The following is a 27,001-nucleotide window of genomic DNA, read 5'->3' on the forward strand; positions in this document are numbered from 1 at the left end:
GGTCTGAATTAACTTGATGGTTTGAGTCCTTTCACTATATATGTGTATATCAAATCACTACAAGTACACTTTAAATATCTTACATTTTTTGTCAATTATGCCTCATTAAAACTGAAAGAAGAAAAAAAAAGTGGTTGGAAGATCAGTAACATCTCTATCACCTGAGAACTTGTTAGAAATGTGTAATCTCAGCCCCTAATCTCAAAGTTAGAGAACCAGAATCTGCATTTCAGTAAGACTCCCGTGTGGTTTATGTATATACGCACACACACATACACTCACATTAAAGTTTAAGAAGCACTGATCTATACTTTTAGTTTTAGGCCAGTCTTCCGCATTCCCAGTTTATCTGTAATTAGTGTGCCTTAATTTATTTAAACAATCCATGACACTGATTTAAAAAACCAAGGAATTTCTAGACCTATGTATGTCAAACATTTAGTACTGTGGGACTATATACTTTGAATTACTGCTGACACTATTTTGCATTAATGTGGGATTTCAAAATTGACTTCAGGAGGTATATTTCAAATTGAGGTTTTTGATGCCAGCAAAGGTAGTGAAGTGTAAATTAAAAGGTTGTTTGATTCCAATGAATTACACACCTGAAAATGTAACTTAAACAGAAAGCATTTTGCCTTTAACATTCACTTTGAGGCATTTCAAAATCAAAAACACACTTCTTTCTTTTAGAATTGGAGTGATTATAGGAGGATTTTTAAGTAAATTGATTGAATTAATAGTCTACTAAGAACCAGACGTTTTAAGAGTAGATAAAGAAACCCATTTAACCATCCATCTTTCATCTAACCTCAATATTTCAGCTGGGTATCATTTCTATTCTAGAAATATTTTTATATTAGAGGTTCAGAAAATACTATTCATTGTAAAATTGGTTAAAATGAGTAGCCATTTAGGAGTTTATTTGGTTATTATGATGTTTGCTGTTCCTTAGTAGATTTAGGTTTATAAGGCATAAGAACATTGTTGGGGTTGATGAGGCATAAGCACATTTGAAAAGAATGTGCTGTGATAGTAATCCAGATGGTGAAGTCTCTCTTGACATGAATAACAAATTTAATATAGCTTCCCCACATTTGTGCATTGTTAACTTAAAAAATACATATTTCTTATATTTAAATTTAAAATCATTAACATTAACCAATCACAAATTATGAACATTAGTATAACATTTAAAAGAATGGTACTAAAAAAAAGTAAATAAATAAATAAATAAATAAATAAATAAATAAATAAATAAATAAATAAATAAAACAATTAAAAAATCAAATAAAATAAATGAAAGAATGGTACTGTTTGAGCAACATTAAAGAACCTGGTGACAAACTGCAGTCATATACATGTCCTATCTAACAATGACACTGATACACGAAATATTTATCAAGTGCCTCTCATATTCCAGACACTACAGCACCAAAGACCATAACCACGGACCTGGCCTGCGTGTTGTAAATAAGTCAAATATATTTTCCCCACAGCTTATTTTGTTCTTTGAAAATAATATTATGAATTTAGTATAATTAAACACTTCAGAGACAGTTTTGGAAAAGTAAAAGGAAAAAAATCTGTAATTCACCACCCTAACAACACAACCTTCACTTTTTGAGATTGCATTCCAATTTTTCTTTATAATTATACTTTATGTTCAATCTTGTTATATTTCCTTTTTTTCAGTTAATATCCTTTTTTTGGTGAAATACACACACAAAAGACTGAATAGAATGCATACAAACAGTTCAGAGAACAATGGTAAAACAAATACCTGTGTACCCACCTCTCAGATTAAGTTATAGGACATTGCCAGATCTTGGAAGCTCTCTGAGTGCCCCTTCCAGCTGTAGTCTTCTACTTTTTCCCACATGTAACCACCTACTTGTCTTTCGTGTTAATCATCCCCCTACTTTTCTTGATAGTTTCGCCACTTACATATGTACCCCATAACAATGTTACTTAGTTTAGAAGAAAGTGAATAGCCAGTACAAGTGTAGCTGTATAAGGAAAGGGCTATATTACCATTCATAGAAGAATGCTTTCAGGATAGGAGAAACTAAACAGAGTCTCTGGCTTCAGCTTCTTATAAATTATTGAGAAAGCTTAGAAGAGCCCTTTCAGAAATCAGAACCTATAGTTGTGAGTGAGTCCTGTGAAATATTCAGCTCACAGAGTTTGGTATGAGCCAGGTACTGGACATCCGTTAGGAATGTGGGCAGGGAGAGTGAGCTGTCTTAGTATTTTCTGCTTTTAAGCAAACTGGGACCTACCTCCAACTCTGAGGAGTAGGTTGAAGCCAGAACATGTCTATGGGTGAAATGAGTGTCTTTAGCCAATCCAGACAGGAGGACATGGAGAGGAAAGTAGGCACTTCATCAACAGATGGTCAACACAAGCCACATACAGATACAACTGGGACGAGTTTCACTAGGGCATTCTGTCCTCGGGTTTAAAAAGGTGATACAATGGCAGCGTGAAGTCCAAGGATGACAGTTTCAATATGTCTGTCTCTTGAATAACATCACTCTAATCTGGACCGATTTCCCTGTGTCTACTGTACAGCTTTCTTCCTGGGATGTCCTTTCATTGTTCTCCTGGGATTTTCTTCACTTTTCTTTTGTGCTAGGTCGGTTTTCTGAACTCTTTTCTTCTTCTTTGGTTGCCTCTCATTTTAGGGGAGCCAATCTTCCTTTAAGTTCTAAGAAAGGTTTGTGGGAGGCAAAATGTGAAAATGTGTATCTGAAATGTCTTCATTTTGTCTTCGTGTTTGATTGCTAATATGGATAGACTTCTTATCTTGTAAATAAATTTCTTTTAGAATATTGCCTTCTTGCTCTAGGGTTCTGATGAAAAGACTAAAGTCATCCTAGTTCCTGACCTTTAGTTTGTGATATGTTTTGTTTGTTTTTCTCTCTGAAATTGTTTGGAATCTTTGTCCCCAAAAGTCTGAAATTTCACAATGATATATCTTGGAATAGGATTCTTTATATCCATTGTCTCTGGACATTTGGTGGGCTTTTTCAATATGACAATTTATATTTTTACGTTCTCTGAAGTTTTCTTGAATTATTTCATTTGTGATTTTCTCATCTCCATTTTTTCCTCTTCTCTCTGAAATCCTTACTACATGGCTATTGGGCTTCCTGGTCTGGTCCTCTGTTTTTCTCTTTTCTTTCTCTCTCCTCTGTTTTGGGAGATTTCCTCACCTTTATATTCTAACCCTTCTCTTGAGTTTTAACTTTTGCTATCATGTTTTAAATTTTTCTGAATTTTCTTTTTCAATAAGCATTCGGGTTTCATGTATGTAATATCTTCTCAATCCTCTGAAGATACTATTTTTAAGTCTTTTGTTTTTTAGTTCATCCTGTGAGATTTCTGTTTCTTTCAACTCTATTTCTTTATTTGAGTCTTTATATTCCTAATTAGAGATGTTCTCAGAGATCTGGTGTTTCTTAGATTTCTGCTCATGACTAAGTGTAGGGGAACTAAAAACCTGATTTTAAGTTTTGAACATGTCCAGATGTTCTTTTCATTTGCTTTTGAGTGTTGGGTAATCTGGTTTTGTTTGGGAACCTGGTGTTATTATCACTAGGTTTTTCCTCTAGAGTTAGTCAAATTTCCCCAGAAGAAAATTCTTCTAATTTCCTGCTTAGTAGGTAAAGCAACTAGGAGTTAGGGAAGTAAAGAGGGCTGGGTTGGAAAGGGTCTTAGTAGTTAACATTTAATTTATATAGGGTTACTTCATACTTTTATCATATGGTATCCACTCTTAGAAGTCCCTGATGTTCCCTAGTCTAGAGAAGAAGCCACCTTCTTTCACTCTCCAGAAATTAAACCTCTAGACTTTGGCTGAAGTGCAAGAAGGGCAGTTACCAACAGTATGGAGATTGGAATGGGATTTAGGGATCAATTGCTTTGCACACAGATTTCATTCAGTCATCTTTATTTTAGCATTCTGACCCCCCCCCCCCATCCAGTGGTACCTGATACTGACAGTTCTTGAACCTCTCAGGAATCCGTAGTAAAATACTGCTTAAGCAGTCAGCTTTCTACTTAACTCCCAAAATTTTGTTGCTTTTTGTCTACTTTCCTGATATCTCTAGGTTAGCCTTTATATTTATTTAATAAAATTTTAATAGAATTTCAATAGAAAGTGAAATTAAGATGTATGGGTTCAGTATATCATCTGAAACTGAAACATCAGTGTCTTTTGCATTACTTGTATCATCTTCATAATCATCTTTTTAAATAACTATAATAGTCCATTAAGAGAAATTTCTGTATTTAAGTTAACTAGAACCACAGTTAAAAACATACACTGTTTTAACTTTATTTGCATATTTCTTTTCTTTCATTTGTATTATTTTCTAAGACTAGATTCCTGGAAGAATAGTTACTAGGCTAAATGGATATGAACATCTTCAAGCTTTTGAAAGATATTGCCAGATTGTTTTCTCAAAGAGTTGAATCAGTTTGCAGTACCTCCCCATTTTCTGCTTTAAGTAAAATGTTTAGTCTTTGTTATACTTAGCGGACTTTAAGTATCAAAAGCTCTCTTCTTGGAAATAGTTCTCTTGTGCTTAAAATTAAATACAAATTACAGTTTTGCTTTGGTCAATGATCTCTTTAGTCTATTCTCAAGGAGTGGCGTGTATTGCCTTTTCTCATATCTCCTATCTCAATCAGTCATCCACAATTTATTTTTAAAGTAGGAAAGGGAGAAAAAAAAAGCCTGGCTAACTTTTACTTTAAACTTTACCACCATTTCCCTTTTGATACTTTTATCCAATCTAAGAATTTGAGGATTTTTTTCTCCTTTTACCTGACCCTGTTGAAGTTCTGAACTGGGGTTTAATCTTAACTGTTTGAAAAGGCTTTCATTTCCTTATTTTTTTAATGAGACAAAGCACTTTTATTTTGTGACTCTAATGCCCATCTAGAAGGAAATGTTTTCAGAGATAAGAATAGTTGTCTACAGATATACCAGGTCTCTGAGAAGACGTTTCATTAGAAATAGAAAGACCAAACTAAAGAAACAGACTTGGAAACAGAAATCTCACAGAAGAATAGAGGACCAGACCAGGAAGGTCCTCACCTTTATCCTCTAACCCTTCTCTTAAGTTTTAGTTTTGGCTATCATGCTTTAAATATTTCTGAATTTTCTTTTTAAAAAACTTTCTTGTTTAATGTATATTATCTTCTCAGTTCTCTGAAGATATTAATAATTTTTTTGTATTGCCCTGTTTGGTTGACTTGTTACTGTTGTTGTTGTTTTAGGTGGTGCTTCCTACATTTATCCTAGAGAAGCGTTCCTTGCTGGAAATGTATGCAGACTTTATGTCTCATCCAGACCTATTTATAGCCATCACTAATGGAGCTACAGCTGAGGACAGAATGATTCGTTTTGTTGAGTACTACCTTACCTCATTTCATGAAGGCCGTAAGGGAGCCATTGCTAAGAAACCGTACAATCCTATCATTGGAGAAACATTTCACTGTTCTTGGAGGATGCCAAAAAGCGAGGTAGCATCCAGTGGTATTAGCAGCTCTTCCACCCAGGCTGTTGCAAATCATGCTCCTCCATCAGAGGAGGCTTTGAGCCAAGTTGGATCAGACTGTTATACAGTCAGATTTGTTGCTGAGCAGGTTTCCCATCATCCTCCAGTCTCCGGATTTTATGCAGAATGTGCAGAAAGGAAGATGTGTGTAAATGCGCACGTGTGGACTAAGAGTAAATTCTTAGGCATGTCGATAGGCGTGACGATGATTGGAGAAGGTAAGTAGAAAAATTACTTTCCAATTTTTAATATCAAACTATAATCTTAAATATAAATATTAATTATAAATTTGAACTGTTATATGTACTACTTTTTTTTCCCAGTTCCTAGTAAGTTCCAGAATGCTGGTGGAAGGGGAGGGGCATATCTATCAACAAATAAATTTTTTTTACATTATTTTTTCTGGTTTTAAATGTGAATTATTTTTATTGTAGAAAATTTGGAAAATTACTATAAAAACTATTATAAAAGTTATAAAAAGTGCTCAAGAAATATCTTCTAGGTAAATTTATATCTACATCTTGTATTTCATAGGAGATATTCATAGAATATTTTAAAACATATTGTCAAACTTTTCATTCTACTTCAGCAAGTGATTATGAAAAACAATGTAAGGAAATATAGTGTTTTTTGGCTAAAAATACAAAAAACTAACAACAACAACGAAAAATCTCTACAGAAATCATTGCAGAGTTAATGAAAATACAATGGCAGAAAAAAACTGCCGTTTTAATGTTAAAGGAACACTCTTGTGCATAGAATAATTTGTTCTCAACATAAACTTACAGTGTAAGCATGGTGTAATTAAGTCTGTGACTAACATTTTGATACTGTATTATTTTAAATGTGAAGAAAATATTTTAGCCCCCTTTTCAGCTTTCTTCATTTTTAACATCTGTTGCAATATGTCTTACCAATTTCCAGATAATGTTTCAAACTAATTAAAACTTTTGTAACGCTAGAAAATATTTTATTAATAAAAGTTTGCTACCTCCAGTTATAAGCTCTATAAAATTAGCTGTAGGCTCTTCGAAATCAGTTTACTAATTTTAGAGATGAAGAATCTGAAGTCTAGAGGTGATAGGATATGTTCAGGATCATAAAAGTTAAAGCATATAGAAAGGAAGGAAGGAAGGAAGAAGGAAAGAAGGAAGGAAGGGAGGGAGGGAAGTAAGGAAGGAAGGAAGAAAAGAAAGAAAGAAAGGAAAGAAAGAAAGAAAAAGAAAGAAAAGAGAAAAGAAGAAAAAAGAGAAAAAATTAAGGCATTGTCAGATTTAGACCCTCATTCTTTGACACACTCACCGAGGACAGTTACTCTTATCATCAGTTCATGAAACGGAAAGTATCTGGTAATGGTAGCTTCTCCCAATCCAAGAAAGGAAATACTTTAGGGGTGTTATAGCTCAGTGGTAGAGTGTGTGCTTACTATGCACGAGGTCTTGGGTTCAATCCCCAGTACCTCCATTAAATCAAACAAACAAACAAACAAACCTAATTACCCTTCAAAAAATTAATTTAAAAAGAAGAAAGGAAATACCTCAAGAAATGAGGGAAAGCATTTATATCTTAACCATAGTTGTGAAAGAGGTATACGATAGTTAATTTGATTATTTAAGTGTTAATTATGTACTCATGGGTTTTCCTTTTAAAAATTAAACTGCTATTGGCACCCTCAACAGAAATTAAATCAGGGAATGGAACTTCTGACACTTTACTTTGCTTCTGTTAGCAGCCATGTTTTTATGGGGGAAAATTCTGTTTAATTATTAGATAAATGGGATTTTAGAATTCTTTGAATTTCAGTTATCCTAACTAGTCTTTTTTTCCCATTCATTAGGAACTGGTTCTATATTTCTTAGATCTTAAATTCCATAGTGTAAGTTAAATATATGTTAAATATATTCTTAGAAATTAAAGATCATAAATCCAGTTTATAAGATCACATGTTTTTAGAAAATTACATGATATTCTTTCCAACTTAGAATTAATCAACAGTTATTATTAAATACTTGAAATATAACCAAGTGTGTTATCTGTAGGTATTCTGACAACTCCCATTACATATAAGCATATTAGTGCCAGAACCGTGTTCCTTTTCAAAGGGCTCAATAATTCTTGATTTATTGTTGCCCTTTGTGAAAACTGTTAAAGACAGTACAAAAAATAGTTGGTGTTGCTTTATGCAAAGTAGCCTGCTTTAGAATCTCAGTTTGTCCATTTGTTTATCCTAAAGATTGACTATATTAAAATATTTATCATAATTTTTGCCCTGATTTGAGAATATTAAGAACATTGTTCTTCAAGAGCCATATATATAGCCTCATGAATAAATCTCAAGAGCAGTGTTGAGTGACAAAATCAAGCTGCAAAATGATAGGTGCAGTTAATACCATTTATACAAAGTTCCAAGTACGTCGAACAAAAATGTCTTTTTTATGATGACATAGAAACTTCCTAAGAACCAGAAGTCTGGATGAGAAAGATACTTACCAACTTGAGAGTGCCAGTTCTATGGAGCAAGGGAGTTGGGAGAATGAGTGCAGGGAAACACAAAAAGGGGCTTTAACTGTACCTGTTTTTTAAAAAATATCTGATGTCAACAAGGCAAACATTAACATTTGTTAAATCTAGATCTTAAATGCACAGATGTTTTGCCCTCTAGTTTCTGTCTGAAGTATTTCATAATTAAGAAAGCTATTTTATAAAGGAAAAAAGTGTGTGTTTACCAGGAGCATATGTGAAATCATGTTTATTCTATTAAATTGTTTATCATACACTGTCTTCATAAGTGTTACAAAACTAAAATTTAGCCGCCACCCAAAAAAACCCAGCATAATTCTTAATGAGCATCCGTTAGGAGAGAGATACCGCAAGTATCCAGACTAGTAGCACGTATCCAGTTCAGTATTTGTTTTTATGGTAAACTAGGTAATGAGTTTAGGTTAGTAATATAGCTCAGTCTCCTTAGTGTCCCTTAATTATCTAGAATAGATTGATTATTCATTAATGTAATTCCCTTTTTTACATGTTGTTTATGGAACAAGCCCCATTAGAATAATATTTGAAAACTACCACTTCTCTCTCGTAGCTTCACCTTACATATTTCAGAGTGTGGCAAGCAAAATTATTATGCCTTTGGTTTATGTTTTAATATGCATAAAATAGAATGAAGAGCACTTCTCCCTTCTCCCCCATCAAACCATTTGAGATTAGGTCTATGACTCTATAAATTAGATATTTAGTTATTCCAAAAACTGCTTAAAAACTTACTAGTACTAACTAATGATCAGGTCTTATGATAATAAAGTATAGCATGGACCTAAATTCTATCTCAAGGTTTTATTTTGTTTTTAGGAGCATTAGAGGGAACTCTTAAACTGCTTCCACTGTAACATTTTCTGGTCCCATGATCTCCAAAGGGATAGTAAGATCATAATGAAAGTAACCTTGAAGCCAATTTCATCCAAAACCAAAAGAAAATTTAAGCAAAATTATGACGTTTATTTACCAGGCAGGAGAAAATCTAATACAGATTTTTCATAGCTGCCTCTCTCTCTCTCTCTCTCTCTCTCTCTCTCTCTCTCTCTCTCTCTTCTCTCTCTCTCTCTCTCTTTTTCTCTCTCTCTCTCTCTCTCCCTTTTTTAAAAATGTTAACCACTTTCGTGTTTTCACATTCAGGTATCCTCAGTCTACTGGAGCATGGAGAAGAGTATACATTTTCTCTACCTTGTGCATATGCCCGGTCAATTTTAACTGTTCCTTGGGTAGAACTAGGTGGCAAAGTCAGTGTCAACTGTGCAAAAACTGGGTATTCAGCCAGCATCACTTTTCATACTAAGCCTTTTTATGGTGGCAAACTGCACCGGTAAGAATATTTTGATACCTGGTTCTTAAATTCTGTCAGTTTGATCTTATATTATAACTCCTTACCCTTTTTCTGCTTAGTTTTATGTGAAAGGGGGTTGGATTTTTACTCATGTTTACTTTTTGTTTAACATATTTGATCTTTGAAGGCATCCTGGAAATCATGATCTGGTTTTAAAAATAGTGACATCTATCTACTCTTGTAAACTAGAACTTACAATAAATGAATATGTGGTTTCTGGCCCAATTTCTGCCTTTAAAGGAATACAGACTTGGATCCAGACCTCAGGGGAGGTAGTATTGCTACAGGTTAGGGTGAAAATACATCTAATTGTAAGAAATAATTCAGGAAGCACAATGATGGGGGCCAGTGTGTCTAGGCACCAATATTGGATGATGGCCTTGTGCTAATTCCATCTAGGAACTGGCTAGTTATTATAATACCCCTTTAGTGGGTTGTTGGTCTCTTCAGCACTTGTCCAGATCACCCACCTACATGAAGAAACATTTTCTAATAGGATCCTCAAAGTGATACTGGCTCTTTCCTTAAGCCTTTGATGTCTATTCTGTCTGTCTTGAAGTAGGGATAAGTTTTCTTTTCCTACAAAGTTTTTATTGAAGAATAACATACACACAAAAGTATACAAGTTGATTTGGAGTCATTTCAAATGGCACTATTTGAAATGGCTCCAAATCAACTTGTATACTTTTGGTGACTATATGTATGAATTTCTGTTGGGTAGATACCTGGGGGTGGAATTGCTAGGTTGTAGGGAATGAGAATTTAACTTTATTATTGCCAAACATTTTTCTTACATGTTTATACCAAAATGCGCTGCCTTCAGTCATGTATGAGACTTCTAATTTCAATGGCTATTTTACTTCTTCACCAGACCACTGGTACTCAGTAATCTTAGAAGTGGAAAGAAAGATTTATTGGCTCCAAGGCATTGAATGGGCCTTTAAAAATATGGATTTCGAGACACTGAAGCAGAGAATTAAAAACAAAACAAAACAAAACAAAACAGAATAAAACTAATCACCCAAACAGAACCACTAGAGATTGTCAGTCACCTTTTACCCTAAGAGGAGGTGTTATTATGGTTCACACTTTGTTATCTGTGTGTCTACCTACTCTTTTCACCATACTGATCACAGGATTCAAACTTTATCATTAGAAGGGGCTTTACAAGTCTAACATTTGCTAGGTGCATAAATCCCTGTGCAACATGCCTGATAACTGATTTGTTCAATGTGTTGGTACACTATTGATACAGAACTCACAATGCGTGAGGCAACCCTTTCCATTTCCAGACTCCCCTTATTTATATGAAATTAGAGTTGAAATCTATATCCCCATGAAATTAGAGTTGAAATCTATATCCCCGTAACATTCCTGCATTGGTAAAAGCATTACTTTAAAGTACGTAATTGAGTAAAATGCTTATGGGAAAACAACTACAGTGATAAATTTTCCAAATCCAGCACTTTTTATTGTTGATGATATTGATGAATTTCTTTTTTTCAGAATTGAGTAGTTTATTTACAATATTGTGTTTCAGGTGTGTGGCACAGTGATTCAGTATTTTTGCAGAGTATGTTCCATTATAGGTTATTACAAGGTAATAGCAATAATTCCCTGTGCTATACAGTGTATTTTTGTTGCTTATCTATATATAACACATCTTCTTAATCAGATCATCTGTTGATGGACATTTAGGTTGCTTCCATGTCTTGACTATTGTAAGTAGTTCTGCTATGAATATTGGAGTGCATGTATCCTTTTGAATTAGTGTTTTCATTTTTTCTGGGTATATACCCAGGAATGGAGTTGCTAGATCGTATGGTAGTTCTATTTTTAGTTTTCTGAGGAAGCTCCATACTATTTTTCATAGTGGCTGTACCAGTTTACATTCCCACCAACAGTGTACAAATGTTGCCTTTTCTCCACATCCTTGAAAACATTTATTTGTAGACTTTTTGATGATAGCCATTCTGACAAGTGTGAAGTGACATCTCACTGTAGGTTTTTGTTGTTGTTATTGTTTTTTGTTTTGTTTTAATTGAAGTATAGTCAGTTTCCAGTGTGATGTCAATTTCTAGTGTACAGCATAATGTTTCAGTCATACATATACATACGTATATTCGTTTTTATGTTCTTTTTCATTATAGGTTACTACAAGATAGTGATCATTGTGGTTTTGATTTGCACTATTCTGATGGTTGGTGATGTTGAGCATGTTTTCATGTGCCTGTTAGCCATCTGTATGTCTTCTTTGGAAAAATGTCCATTCAGATCTTCTGCCCATTTTTTGATTGGGTGGTTTGTTTTTCTTATATTGGATTATACGAGCTGTTTGTATATTCCAGATATTAACCGCTTGTTGGTCATATCATTTGCAAATGTTTTCTCGCATTCTGTAGGTTGTCTTTTCATTTGGTTGATGGTTTCCTTTGCTGTGCAAAAGCTTTTAAATTTAATTAAGTCCCATTCATTTATTTTTACTTTTATTTCTTTTGCTTAGGAGACTTACCCAATAAAATATTACAGTGATTTATGTCAAAGAGTGTTTCTTCTATGTTCTCTTCCAGGAGTTGTACGGTTTTAAGTCTTACATATAAGTCTTTAAACCATTTTGAGTTTATTTTTGTATATGGTGTGAGGGAATGTTCTAATCTCACTGTTTGACATGTGGCTGTCCAGTTTTCCCCACACCACTTGGTGAAGAGAGTGTCTTTTCTCCATTGTATATTCTTGCCTCTGTTGTAGTAGATTAATTGACTTTATTATTTCTGGTCCCTAAAACTTCACTCTTAGAGTATCTGTGTGTGTGCGCACGTGAATGTAAACGTGTATATGTGTTACTTGACTCCAACAGAACTCATCTATAAAAGCATTTTTAATATACACAGACTTATTATCTTGATTGTTTGTCTTATTTCCCTCAATGTGGCTGTAAGCTTTTGACAGACCTGTACTGTTTTGGGCCTTCCATTACATCTATGCAGTGCTATGTAAGTAGTATGTGATCTGTAAATACTGCATATTTTTCTTGGGAAATATAGTTAAGTGTGAGTTTCTTTCTTCTTGAAGATATAGTCTAGTCCACCTTATCAAATTGTAGCTATTCTTAGTGATCTTTGGATCTGCTACTGGTTAACTTCTTCGATATGAACCCTTGAGTTGATATTTTTGGATTTTCATAAAATTGATACCCCCTTTCTCCTCTAGGATAACCTTCAGAGGTTTGAAAACAGCTATTGTGTGCTCTCTGCATATTTACTACATTGAGAATTCCACTTGTATCTGCTCTGTGAATTCTCTGGTGCTCGTCAAGAGTTTTTCTCCTGTGAAGCACTTGCTCCCATTCATTATGTGTATAGGATTTCTTCCCAGTATGAATTGTCTTCTGTACACTAAGGCCAGAGCTCCAGCTTAAGGCTCGTCCACATTGATTACAAAAATAGTATTTTCCTCTAGAAGTTTTCTGACATCAGTTAAGTTAGAGCTCTGGCTGAAATCTTGTTCACAATTACTGCATTTGTAGGGTCCTTCTCCAGTGTGAATTCTCTTGTGTTATCCAAGTCAAGTAGTGACTAAAGACTTCCCCACATTGATAGCATTCATAGAGGTTTTTCTGGTATGGATTCTTTCATGTTGTTTAAGGAGTGAAAGGTTATGGAGAGTTACTTCACAGTGTTTGCCTTCATACAGTTTTCCTCTACTGTGTCTCTTGTGCCTTTTAAGATATGAATGATTAATAAAGGTTTTTCTCCAGTGTGAGTTCTCCCATGTTTATAATAAGCAAATAATGGCTGTGGGCTTTTTTTGAAATCATCATTTTTCATTATAAGGTTTCTCTCCTCTGTGAACTTCCTTGGGTTGGCTAAGAGATAAAATCCTTTTTCAGGCTTTCCTGTATTTATTCTATCCATATGAGTTGTCACACGCTGAGCTGATGTTGAGCCATGAGTGGAAACTTTCCCATGTTCATTATGATTCAGAGAGTTCCTTTCTAATATTAAATCTCCACTACTGAGAAGGAAATAAGAAGCTGTTAAAGGTTTGCCCACATGCATTCATTTGTATTTGTATATATGAATTCTGATAGTCTTCAGTTGAAACCTATTCCATATCTAGTACACATAATGTTATCTGATTGCATGTTCAGAATTTTCTTCTTTTGTAACAGCTCAACTATATAATAGCTATTCTGATTAATTTTTAAAATTTATTTTGTGTGTTTTTTGGGGGGGTGGGTAGGTAATTAGGCTTATTTATTTATTTTTAGAGGAGGTACTGGGGACTGAACCCAGGACCTCATGCATGCTGTGCGTGCTAAGCAAGCACTCTACCACTGAGCTATACCCTGCCCCTCTGATTAATTTGTAAGTCTTTATTATGTTTCAAATGTCCCTTTATAAAAACAGAGTAGTTTTGAGCTCAGTGAAATTTTTTACTAGATGCAAAATATCCAAATTTTTGTCCTGAACCAGTGCCTTAAATTCTAATAATACATATAAGCTATAATTTATCATATTGCCAGGACTACCTTAATGTGGAAAATCAGAATTCACCCCTGATATCTTATCATTGCCATGACATTTAGATAGTTGCTGCAAATATCCTGCATAGAAGTTTTCTCTTAGTCTTTAAGTCTCTCTTCATTTCCTAGACTTATGCCTTGGAAATATCCTTTCTTCCCTTCACAGCCCTTCTTTGCCCCAATAGGGAAATCATATCTGGTTTCCAGAGCTCATGCCTCATAGAGACTAGGTTGCCGCAGCCTTCAGTGTCACAGTTCTGTTTGAGTCTCTCTAATGGTCAGCAGTACCCATTCTTCCTGATGAAGCCCATAGGCACATCCTTGGACTTCCTGGGTCTGCACTGTTAAGAACTCAGCTGTTGTCTGTCTCACTCTGTGTTCCCTGCTGGGGGCAGGCAGAGCAGTAAGCAAGCAAAATGGAGATGTGCTGAGGAGCCCAAGGCCCACCGCTGGCTGGATCTCCAGGGGCAGCTCCAGAGAGCAGATCTGCGGGATTAGTATGCAGGTTGGCCAGTTGGGGGAGGTGGCCATTTCTATGGTGCCTTTCTTCTCCCTATGTAGTTTTCACAGCCCTTCTATATAAAAATGTTTTCATTTATGTAACTACTTTATATACACAATTTTCCTGGTATAGAATCTATTTTAAGAGTTGGAGGGACTTGAAAGGATAGGGCTTCAGGTGTCCTTCCATGACAGGCTTAACATTCCCATCATATTATGTTTAGTGATATTTTTTTGTTGATAAATTTGATCTCTATTCTGAAGGCAATGGGGAGCCAATTAAGCTTTCAAACATTTAATGATATATTTTATTTCTTTTGCTTTTCTTTTTCTATTTTCATCTTTTCTTTTGCAATCATTTCAAACCCACAGAAGAGTTGTAAAAACTCTCATGTCTCTTTTGCCTAGATTTACCAGTTGGTAATATATTGCTACATTAGTTTTATCAAAATCTATCTTTCTCTCTATACACACATACTTTATTGTCATTGTTGTTACTGTTATTCCTGAAACATTTGACAGTTAAAGACATCATGACACTTTACCCCAAAATACTCTAGTCAGAATTTCCCAAGAACAAGGAATTCTCTCACATAATCACAGAATAGTTGTCAAATTCAGGAAGTGTAGCATTGGTATAATACTATTATCTAATATATAATTCATATTAAATTTTTGTCAATTGGCCCACTAATTAGCAATGTTTTTCTCCTGACCTAGCATCTTGCATTTCATTTTATTGTTATATCCCTTTAGTCTCCTATAATCCACAGTATTTCTTCAGCCTTTCTTTGTCATTTATGACATTGACATTTTTGAAGAATACAGGCCAGTTTTATTGAATGCATCTCAATTTGCATTTGTTTTTTGTTTGTTTTAGATTCAAGCTGTACAGTATTTACAGGAATATAACATGAGTGGTATTGTATCTGGAGGTGATAGATTTTAAATCTGTATTTTAAAAAAGATCAGTCTTATGGCAGGTGAAGATTAGATTGGGGGCAGAGGAGTGAGGGGATATTAGAAGTTGGGAGACCAGTTAGGCATTCAGAATTGACAGACTTTAAGAAGTAACCAGCCTGAAATAGAGGGGGCATCTAAGATAACTTTGAATGAGTCCTGGTTATCTCCTGTTGGGAATAAACCTCTCTAAAACTTAGTGCTTAAAACAGCAATTTATTATTACTTTTACAGTTCTGTGGATTGACTTGGCTCAGCCAGGTGATTCTCACATGGCATCTTGTGGTTGTGGTTAGACCTTGTTTGGGGTATCAGTCATCTAAGGGCTTGAGCCAGCTGGATACCCAAGGCAGCTCGCACATGGGAGGCAGTAGGTCTGCCTGCTGACTAGGAGCTCAGCTGACGCTGTAATTCAGAAGGACTACATGCACCTTCCCACATGACTGGAGCTTCTCCCATCTGACAACTGGCTTCCTAAGAGGGAAGGAGCATCCAAAAGCAAGCATTCCAAAAGCCTTACTGGCTTTTGATACCTGGTTTTCATATTTTGACTTTTTTTTAAGACTCCTTAAATTTCAGATAGATATCCTTGAATTGTTAATGATCAGTCATTGTATTTGCCATCTTATGTCTTTGAATTTCTTACTTAAATTGGCTTCTTTTCTCCCTTCTTACTTTTTACCTATCCATAAGGCCACAAGCATTGGATCTTCTTGTTATTTGGAAGTGTACTTTTGGTTTACTCCAGTTTCCTAATTTTTTTCCATTCTGATTTCCCTTAAGACCAGTAGTTTCACCTAATAGCTCATTTAAAAGATTCATATTAGAAACAGGCTTCCCTATTTTATCATCTTTTCTTCTTTGATTTTGTAGAATATTTTAACTAAGGCCTTCTTTCATGCCTTTATTAGTGGCCATGCCTCCCTCCTCAGACATAGCCTAGTGTTTTACTGCTATCTGCAATCAAGCAGCACATTATCTGCTGTCTGCATTTGGCATAAATATATTATCTTCCACTTGTCTTTCCTTACTCCCTCATTTTCCACAACTATCCCTGATGGAGCCAAGCAATCCTACTTAATTATTCCTCATGCCCTTGTCCATCTCCTGATCCCATTTTCTACCCTCACTTTAGGATAATGATTGTTTATACATATGTAGTGGTATAATGTCATTAAGATTATGTTTACTAACTACTAAGTAACATACTTTTCTGCATTCTTATCTCTGCCTTCAAGAAGCTTTTAGTCTAGTATTAGAATCTAGGACCCTATCTTTGGAAAGCATTTCTAAGGCTTTTAGAAAAAACTCATGTATAATAGACAGTAAAGTCTGTTATTATAACAGCCACAGTAATGGAAAAGGACAATAATACTGTGAAGCTGGGATTAGGTAAATACTGTACCTCAAAATAAAATTTAATTCTGACTCTTTTGCTAAAGTAAAAAAAGAAACATGATACTGAGCATTCTTCTCATTGTCAGATAAAGGAAGCCTATCACTTTTTCAGGAGAGACTATTTTCCTGGTATTAAATTTTGAAGGGATTTGTTGCAAGTATCCTTATACAGTGGCACCAAATGATACAATAGACAATGTCTTTTTCAGTAGTTCTGCATAAAATGTAATTATCCTTCATGTTGTATTTCTTATATATACATCAATAAAACCCAAAGCTAAAGTCTTAACTTTCAATCTTTAAATAAAAGCTTTGTATATGAAGCCAAGTTAATATAGCCAATGATTTTCTAGTATTCCAGATAGCTATAGAGACAGGGTCTAGACAATCTAAAAAACCAACTTGATGTCAAGTTTTTAGAAAGTAAGAGAGTAAATGCCTTATTGGTTATCAATTATCCTCACTTTAGAGATGAGTAGGATGGCAACTTAAGCATGTTAAGTTCTTGTTCCTTCTCCAGTTCTCATCACCATGCTCTTGCTGTGTGGCTGCTCTAAGCAGCCAGGACCTGGGGTAACCTAGCATGCATGAACAGGGACCTTAGGGCTTGTTATTTTTTAACTGGAAAGTCTTGTGAAGGAGATAATGATAACTTGAGAGATTGTGGCAGTAAAAGAGAGATCAAGTGAGAAGTGGATTATTGTTCCTCAGGTTGCAGAATATAGTTCTGGGCAGTTGGAAGAGGGAAGAGATTAAGTGTTCACTGTCATCTCTTCATATTCTGTTTGGTTAGAGATAAGATTTCAGGAAAGGAAACAATGTTGGCAAGTGAGATTAGAGAGGAAACATGGATGTCACAAACATTCAGTCAGGCAAAAACCCTTAGCAGTGTAGTTATTAAGTTCAGATGCTTTGAGGTACAACCCAGAGTTCCCACCCCTGCTGTAATCAAGCAGATTTGAGGTCATGGTGTTCTTTGTGTCCAGTGAGCTACAGTTATGCCTAACTTTATTTTGGATGTTTGGTCTGCTCTTGGATTCCAAATCCTTGTACATCTTAGTCTCTAAGAACTGGTTCATTTGCTTATTGGCTCCTACACTTCTGCCTTGAGCTCTGAATTTGTAGAGCATTCACTTCTCCAGATTAAAAACTATGGACTCCCTAAATTCAACTATGTCCTTCTGGTTCCCAGGCCCTTGCCTTATAATTGACAAATGCTACTTAGGGTTCCTGAGCTGTCACCTGAACCTGGGCTTTGGTCCTTTGGATTCCGTTTTGAATCCAGGTAAACCATAATCCCTGGCACACTGACTAGACACTAACATTTGCCCACTATTCTCTGAGTTCTGAACCTCTGTCTAATCTGACCCTGTTGTTGTTTGTGTCCTACAGTGAACATAAAATTCTTCTTTAAAAATAATTAGACCTGTTTCTATTCCAACTTCCATTTGAGCTGCCTCCTGTCTGTCTGTTGATAAAACAACCAGATAATTCATTAAACTTTCAACAACAGTAGTGTTTTGAGTTCTCTCAGGGTTTTGTGTTGCCAGCAGTAATTTTTATATACCAGTACTCTTTTTATTTTTCTGTTTTGTCAAGAGAATTTTAAAAATTTTAATGTATCTTTTATATTTTTCTACCTCTTTGATTTGTGTGGTTTCTATATTTAATTTAAAATTAAGCTTATGTGGTTTTATAAAGAATTTATATATCCAGAATTTCAAATATAGGGACTCTAAACTTTTAAATTAACAGGACTAGTTAAAAAAAAAAAGTTGAATAGATTATACTGTAACATTTTTAGACTGTAATAAAAAAGAAATGTTAATATTTTTCATATTCCTGCTTAGTTTTAATGTTATATTAGTTTTGTTTGTAGCAATTTAATTATCACACTTTGTGATCATTTATGGTAACTAAGTCTCTAATTTGATTCCCAATATTCTTTCTAAAATTAAATTGATATTATTTGAAAAAATTGTCTAGGAAGCTATTATGGATTTACAAGGAGTCTGACTTTGGCACTGACAAATTGAAGTGAGCTGTGTAATTTAAACAGAATTCATGTAGTACATTGTTAGGTTTCAGAATCCCCAACAAACAAGTGCAATATCATTTATTAGAGCATATCTTTTTCTTTTTTCCTGCCTGCTTCTAGGGTTACAGGTGAAGTAAAGCACAACATCACCAACACTGTTGTATGCAGAGTACAAGGGGAATGGAATAGCGTTCTTGAGTTCACTTACAGCAATGGGGAGACAAAGTATGTGGACTTGACTAAATTGGCAGTAACGAAGAAAAGAGTAAGACCTCTGGAGAAGCAGGACCCATTTGAATCCAGGTATATCATCCTCACATCCATCCAGGAAAGACTTAAAAACCTTTTATCTTAACCAGAGTCTTCACTAACTTCTCATCCTGGGCAAGTGACTTCACCACTTTGCATCAGCTTCCTTATTTGTAAATTGAAAGTGTTGGTTTGATCTGATGCTCTTAAACCCCTTACCAGCTATGAAATTGTATGATACTTGGTCACATTTTAGTAAAAATCATGCATTTGTAAACTGGGCAAAAATACTAACATTTAATCGGCAAAAAATTACTATTCTTACTATAAAAACTCTTACAGGTTATTAACAAGGATAGCCCAGTGAAAATAATGGACAGACGTAAAGAGGTAGTTCACAAAGAAAAAAACTCACCCGTAGAAAATGAAAATTGTTCAGTATAATTAAAATCCAAAGAAATACAAATTAATAAGACTAGTTTTTAAAATAGTATCTCTTTTGGGAAAAAGTATTAGCAAATAGGCATTCTGATATTGCTGATTAGAAAGGCAGACTAATACAACCTTCGCCTGTTTCAAGTATACAATTCAGTGATTTTTAGTAACTTTCCTTAGTGGTGCAGTTATTACCATTATTCCATTTTAAAATCTTCCCATCCTCCCATAAGATCCTTCCTGCCTATTTACAGTTAATCCCCATTCCTACCCCCAGTCCCAGGGAACCTAGTTTCCATCTTTGTAAATTTACTTTGGACATTTCAGCAAATGGAATCATACAGTATGTGATCTCTTGTGCCTGAATTTTTTCACTTAGCATGTTTTTGAAGTTCATTCATGCTATAACTTGTATCAGTAGTTCATTCCTTTTTGTTACTGATGGTATTTTGTTGTGTGATACCACATTTTGTCTGTCCTTTCACCAACTAATAGACATTTCCAGTTTTGGACTGATGATGATGAATACTGCTATGAACATTCTCATGCAAATCTTTGAGTGGACGTGTTTTCATTTCTCTTGGGTAAAAGTACCTAGGAATGGAATTGCTGGTATGCGTGATAGTCTTATGTGTAACTTTTCAAGAAGCTACCAAGCTATATTTCACAATGGCTGCACCATTTTACATTCCTGCCAGGAACATGTGAGGGTTTCAGTTCTCCACATCTTCATCAACATTGGGCCTGTCTTACTTAATATACCCATTTTAGCTGGTGTGAATAGTACCTCATTGTAATTTTAATTTGCATTTCCCTTATGGCTAATGATGTTGAGCATGTTTTTATGTGCTAATTAGCCATTTATATATCTTCTTTGGTAAAATATGTGCTTATAACTTTTGCGCATTTTTCTGTTGAATTGTTTGTTGTCTTATTGTGTTATAGGAGTTCTTTGTAAATTCTGGACACAAAACCTTTATTGGGTATGTGTTTCTTTTTTAAAATATTTTATTTATTTATTATTGTATTATTTTATTATTTTTTATTTGAGCAGGAGGTAATTAGGTTTAATTTATTTTTAGAAGAGGTACTGGGGATTGAACCCAGAATCTTGTGCATGCTAAGCATGTGCTCTCCCACTTGAGTTATACCCTCCCCTGGGGATGTGTTTCTTAAATATTTTCTCCTAGTCTGTTGCTCATCTCTTCATTTTCTTAATGGTGTTTTTTTTTAGTAAAAAGTTTTTGTTCTGATGATTTGAGATTATCGATTTTTTTTTATGGATTATGGTTTTGGTGTTGTAGCTAAGAAATCCTTGCCTAACCCAAAGTCTCAAAGATTTTCTCTTACATCTTCTTTGAAGTTTCATTGTGAGGTGAGGGTCTAAGGTCATCCTTTGCACGTAGCTATCCAGTTGTCCCAACACCATTTGTTGAATAGACTGTACTTCTCCCAAAGAATTGTATTGGCAGTTTTGTCTTACTTGGAGTTTGTTGACCTTCCCCCTCCCTGTGCTGTGCCTGTAAACTCTCTCCATCTAGTGAGTTGGAGCGTTCATAGGACTCCCCTCATCTGCTCTCAGGGATCACTGCCCTGCACTGCCTTTTGTTCAGTATCTGAAACCATTGTTTCATTATATTTTGTTTGGTTTCCTGGTTGATTAAAGGTAGGAGGGTAAATCTAGTGCCCATTATTTCATTATGTCCAGATGCAGAAGTGGTCTCTTATTTCAGCTTTTTAAAAATTTATTTTCCTTTTTGCTTGTTATTTCCTAAGTTTCTTAAAAATAAAAATCTTGATTATGTGACTTGGGAAAATATAAATTATTTTTAGTTTAAGAAGAAACAGAAGCAGCAGCATCTTGGACACTTAACATCAGCAACATAGTGTCAGTTTTCTTACAACTCATAGGTTTGGAACTACAGATCTGATTTAGGAAACATAATTTATTAAAATTACCTTTAATTTTGAAGGTATCAGTTCTATTTAATTATCTTTTTTGAAGAATATTTGTAAAATATGTGGTTTTCTGATTTTAGGCGATTGTGGAAAAATGTGACAGACTCTCTGAGGGAATGTGAAATCGATAAGGCCACAGAGCATAAACGTACCCTGGAAGAACGCCAGAGGACTGAAGAAAGGCATCGTACTGAAACAGGCACACCTTGGAAAACCAAGTATTTTATTAAAGAGGTATATGTCCTACATGTGTTGAGACTAAAACTCATTATCTACATTAGCTTAGCAGGCTTTCTTGAATTGTTACCACTTATACATCATTATTTCTGAAGACAATCCAGCTACATCATTATTTGTAAAGATAGTCCAGCTTAACCATGAGCTTTTTCATGAACTTTTCACAATTTGTCGAAGTACAATAGTTCACCAGCAGTTCAGATGAAATAGATTAGGGGATTAAATTGGCCACAAAAATGCTAACATTAGTCTTTAATCACAGTAATAGAATTTGCAATTGACAATGTATTGCCTTTTGTACCACACTGAAACTCTCTGTCCGCTTCCAGGGGCTGCATTTTAAGGGAGACATGAGAAATTTAATTGACTACACAGAGGATAGAATCTTTGCAATGTTTAAGGAAAAAAGAATGAAGTGGGAGTGTTTAGCCTGGAAACCAGAAAATTGGGGCCATTCATTATACCTTACTTCAAATATAGATAGGCTTATCACATAGAAGTTCTTTTCAGATAATCAGTGTTGAGCTAGGCCTAGGCAGGCTAGGCCAATTTGTCAGGAAGCAAATTTTGAGCTTAACTTAAGAAGGAATTATGTAACAATTTTTAAAAAATTGAATAATAAATGTACATTTTTTAGTAATGTATTCCCAATTACTAGACCCACATAAAAGACTACAATTTATATAGGAGAATTTAATTCACTGGTTTTGCAGTTAAAACTAAATGATTTATAAAGTCTTTTCTAAATTTAAAGGTTTTATTACTTTGTGGTAGAATTCAGAGTAAGGTGAATAAGGCATCAGAGCTGATACCAAGAAAAGTTTTTCTTGTCCATAGCCAAGTGTAAGGAAACCCATTGAATTTTAATATTGGCCTATCAGGAAAGAATCTGGAAAAATAATTTGAATGTGAATTTTGTAGAATTCTCACCTTCAGAAATCCATAGTTTATGGTAGTAGTTTCATTGCTTTCAGTTTTCCCATCTTCAGGTATCTAATATAAATACCAACTATTTTTATGGATAGGAATTCAAGGGAAAGCACTTTACTACTCTTCATTTTTGTATGAATAGATAAATCTTTGTAATAACTCTGCAAAATTGTAATCTGGTAACCTTGGATTTTTTTCATGTCAAGTTCACTAAGAAAGTAGATATACCAGGAACAGATTCTATAAGAGGAAAATTTCTAAGGGAGGATTTCTATACATCATTAAAAATGAACTCTAGGATGGGGAGGGATAAATTAGAAGTTTGGGATTTACAGATACAACTACAATATAAAACAGATAAATGACAGGGTCCTACTGTATAGCACAGGGAACTATATTCAATATCTTGTAATAACCTATAATGAAAAAGAATATATCTATATATATAAGTATAACTGAATCACTATGCTGTACACCAGTAACTAACACAACTTTGTAAATCAACAGTATTTCAATTTTAAAAAATTAAAAAGAAAAAAAAGACCTCTTGGGGCTGAGAACATGAAGCTGTAGTGGGCAAAAAATACAACCAATTTTAAAAGATTTTAAAGAATAGGCACCAGCTAACATGATATGTAAACCTGCTACTTCTCACTTACTCTTTATTTGACAAATATTGTTAAGAGCCTGCCACTTAATCCCATTATCACACTTTATAATGTTGGATAGACAGATATAGAAAGTGGTGGCAAGATAACGGCGATTGTCCCAATACAACAGTGAATTTCTTTCAGCCTAGATAGTCTCAACTAACTGCCTGATGGAACAGCAGATTGGAGATGCTGACTCAGATTTGGGCCCCTTTGGGTGGCAAGATGTAAGATGTGGTGTGCCATGGCACAGTAGTGCAACAGATGGGTTAGATTTATGTCATTTTTTTAATTGCCTAAGCCTATGGGGCAGCCAAGTTACATCCTGTGTGACAGGACCATGGTATGTGCTATAAAAAGCACTGCAGAGTACACGCGAGGCTGAGGAGGATGGCAGCTAGCTGAAACCGGTACCCCAAGGTTCATAACAAGTTTAGAGCTATTGTCATCATGTATGGCTCTTTGCTAAGAAGAATCGTATGTTATTGAAAAGTTGATTTTTGTCTCCTCTGTGGTCCTAAGCAGAGTGCTGGGTGCATATTAGATGTTTTCATAAATATTGTTATAAGTAACAAGAGCTTTTCCACTTGTGGGGTACATTCGTTATTGCTGTCAAACCAATTACAGATCAGTTAGGAGTTGGCTTTGGTTAGATGGTTGAGAATAGTCACTTGGTATAAGAGGAGGTAGAATAACCTAAGAAAATACAGATGAACTTAAAAGTGTTTGTAGTATCATTTGATAATACTCACCTTTTCCTGACCGTTTCTCATTGATGTTTGTTAGATCTTCCCTTCTCTCCCTTTTGTGAGTATAGACATCCATCAGGAACTATTGGTTGTATCCTTTTAAGTGGATATTTAAAATTTCTTAAGATGTATGTAAATGCAAGCAGGAAGACTTTTATAGTATAGTGGACCATATTAAAGTCAGATGTGCTAAATTTGAACCCCAGCTCTTACCTTGGATAGTTTATTTACCTCTTTTAACATCAGTTTCCTCATATATAAAATGTAGGTAAATATAGAGAAGGTGCACTGAAATGAACTCTGCCCCTTCCTGGGTGAAGTTGGGCAGCTCATTTCACTTCTGAGAGAGAGCCTCAGTCCCTTCATCGGTGACATGAGATGGTCACATGGCACATCTTCTAAACCTAGCATTCTGTAATGTGGTTAGGTGACATCTTTTGTGTTGCGAGTTATCAACTAGGTGATTGAACATAATAAACAACCTAATGATTTCTATTGTTAAAGAGAAATCACTGTGCCACTGCAGTAGAGGAGAAAGATTAAACTCAGCTCTGAATGTGGGGATAAGTGGGAACCTATAGCCAACGCGCAGGGTGAGGGAGTGGACGGAAAATTACTAAGAGGAACTTGGTGGTGTCGGGCAAGGGTCGGGGGTGAGGGAGGCACTTGATTAGATACCAAAGGTGGAAAAAGAGTTTGACTGGAGATCAAAGATGAGGGAATTCTTGATTAAACTGGTTTATCGGGATTTTTTTGGCTAAAACTGGGCTCAGCAGGGCTAGGATGAGACATAAACAAGAAGAGAGACGAAGGAGTCTAACTTTTAAAGTTTGGTCAAGGAGAGAAGTCTTGTCCCTATGAGCCACACAATTGCTGGCCTTAAGTCATTTTTGGAATAAGGTAGGGTAAATATATTAAAAAATATTTTTAAATGTAAATAAATTGAAGGTGATATAGCAGTTAAGACAGAGGTTCAAATCTGACTAAATTTCCTTAGTCCCATAAACACTGAACTCCAGCCTTAGCTACTGTGACTTCAGCTCTGCCAAGCTCCCACCCCACTGAGCTGCTTCGTGCATTTGCTGGAGCTCTTTTTGCTTCACTTGGTCGTCTCCTATCTTTAGTTCACTCTCTGACTCTAACTTTATCTCCCTTCAGTATCCTTCTGTTCATAGGAACCAGGGAAAACTAATAGGGTAAAGTCAGCATGAACTAGAAAACAGTGCTCAGAGACTTGAGAAGGACAGAACAGCTAGTCCATTGGTGAGCATTTCTTTGTGCTGCACCTGCTGCCTGTCACTCTGTGGATGAGGCTCAACCTGCAGCATCTTGGCAAAATTGGCAGAACTGCTACAGATGACTTCTGCAAAATGAAATGTTCATGGAGCACAAACTAGGTCTTCCCAGACCAGAACTTCTCACCCAATCCTAGCTGAACCACACACATTTTTTGATATCTTAAGCACAGAGACTTTATTTTTATTTTTTTAAAGCACAGAGACTTTTTTTTCTTCACAACTCTTATTTTTAAATGTGAGGATAGAATTCCATGTCAATGAAGACATTGCACCTAGTTTTGTTTACTGATTCTGAAAATACTAGAGGAATGTTTCTTTAATTTATTTTTCCACTTGTTTCAGGGAGATGGCTGGGTTTATCACAAACCCCTTTGGAAAATAATTCCAACAACACAACCAGCAGAGTGACGCACACTATCTAAGACTCGACCAAATGAACTTCTCAGTTTACCCTAGACCCTCCCAGAATGGAGTCATTGCACTGACTGACCTGCTTCCTGATTGCACAGACTGAAACTAACTAAACATGAATGTACCGATTAGGGCACCATAGAACTGCGGCAGACCAAAGTGTTGGAGGAGCACGATGGACCTCTCACCAAGCTGTTCATGTGATGCGAGCAATAGCATCTTCAAACCTTTCACCTGAAGTATTAGATGATTAATCTTTTATCCAGTTCCTGCTCCGAAAGCTAAGTTTGAATCCCCTGTTTTTGCATGGGGGCAGCAGACAAACACAACAATGAGAACTCAGTGATTCTGCTTTCTTTATAGTGAAAAGTGAAATCTCTTTCAGAGTTTGTGCTTTCCTTTCTGTCAATAACTGAAGTATTCACTACTCTTACAACAAACCAAGAGGAGGAAGAAGATGACCCAGAAGTGGCTTCAGCCATTGTGCCTGAAATCAGTGTTAAAAAAAAAATCAACCAGGTTGTCGTAACAAGGCATTCTGTTCCTTCAAAGAGACTGTGTGCCTGTGTCTGAGGAACTTATCCGCTATCCACCTCTGTTGGAACTCTCTTTTAAAAAGTATATTTATAAATTGATTAGAGTTATAACCATGGAGAATTTTTTCTTCTGAGCATTTTAATATACTTGAAAACAACATTGACTTGAAAAATTTCAGAACATTTTTCAGTACCAAGTTTTATTAAATATTACACTTGAGAGACAGTTTTTTAAAATGTGTTCATGTCAATGTGATGAGATTTTGGCCTTTCTCAATAACTGAGGCATTAAAGAACATAGCAAACATTAAAAAATAAAACTGTTACTGTTTTCCTTACCTTTTTTCCACTTGTAGATTAATATCCAGTATTATGTGCTATCTCTCTGGATAAGTATGGTTTATCTTATCTCCGTTCACTCAAAATTTAAAACAACTATTCATATTTGTCAGTAATTCAGAAGTTATATATGTGACTGAGTGCATGTATGGTGTGGTTTTATTTTCTTTTCAAGGAAATTCAAATGCTGAAGAAAGAGTATGAAATAAAAAGATATCAGGAAAAAAGATACCAGGAAGTTGTATTCAGGTACAAAGTTTTTTTTTTTTTTTTTTAAATAAGTATTTTATTGAGGTTGAAGAATTGCTGGCAATGAAAAGAATAGTGCTG

At 35.1% G+C, this 27,001-nt stretch overlaps 1 protein-coding gene and 1 non-coding gene across 2 annotated transcripts in view; both read left to right on the plus strand.

Annotated features, from left to right (window-relative positions):
• Positions 1–26,670, plus strand: part of OSBPL11 (oxysterol binding protein like 11) — a 72,680-nt gene extending 46,010 nt beyond the window's left edge. The window contains exons 9-13 of the mRNA XM_010994453.3: positions 5,290–5,788; positions 9,249–9,435; positions 18,999–19,181; positions 21,602–21,755; positions 25,728–26,670. Coding sequence (XP_010992755.1) covers positions 5,290–5,788; positions 9,249–9,435; positions 18,999–19,181; positions 21,602–21,755; positions 25,728–25,793 — 1,089 coding nt within the window. The 3' untranslated portion in view covers positions 25,794–26,670. The remainder of the gene's footprint in view (positions 1–5,289; positions 5,789–9,248; positions 9,436–18,998; positions 19,182–21,601; positions 21,756–25,727) is intronic.
• Positions 6,963–7,034, plus strand: TRNAS-ACU (transfer RNA serine (anticodon ACU)). Its single transcript has one exon. It is a non-coding gene; the product is annotated as a tRNA-Ser (tRNA).
• Positions 26,671–27,001: the final 331 nt, after the last annotated feature.

Source organism: Camelus dromedarius, chromosome 2 (assembly GCF_036321535.1).
Source record: "Camelus dromedarius isolate mCamDro1 chromosome 2, mCamDro1.pat, whole genome shotgun sequence".
Classification (NCBI taxonomy): domain Eukaryota; kingdom Metazoa; phylum Chordata; class Mammalia; order Artiodactyla; family Camelidae; genus Camelus; species Camelus dromedarius.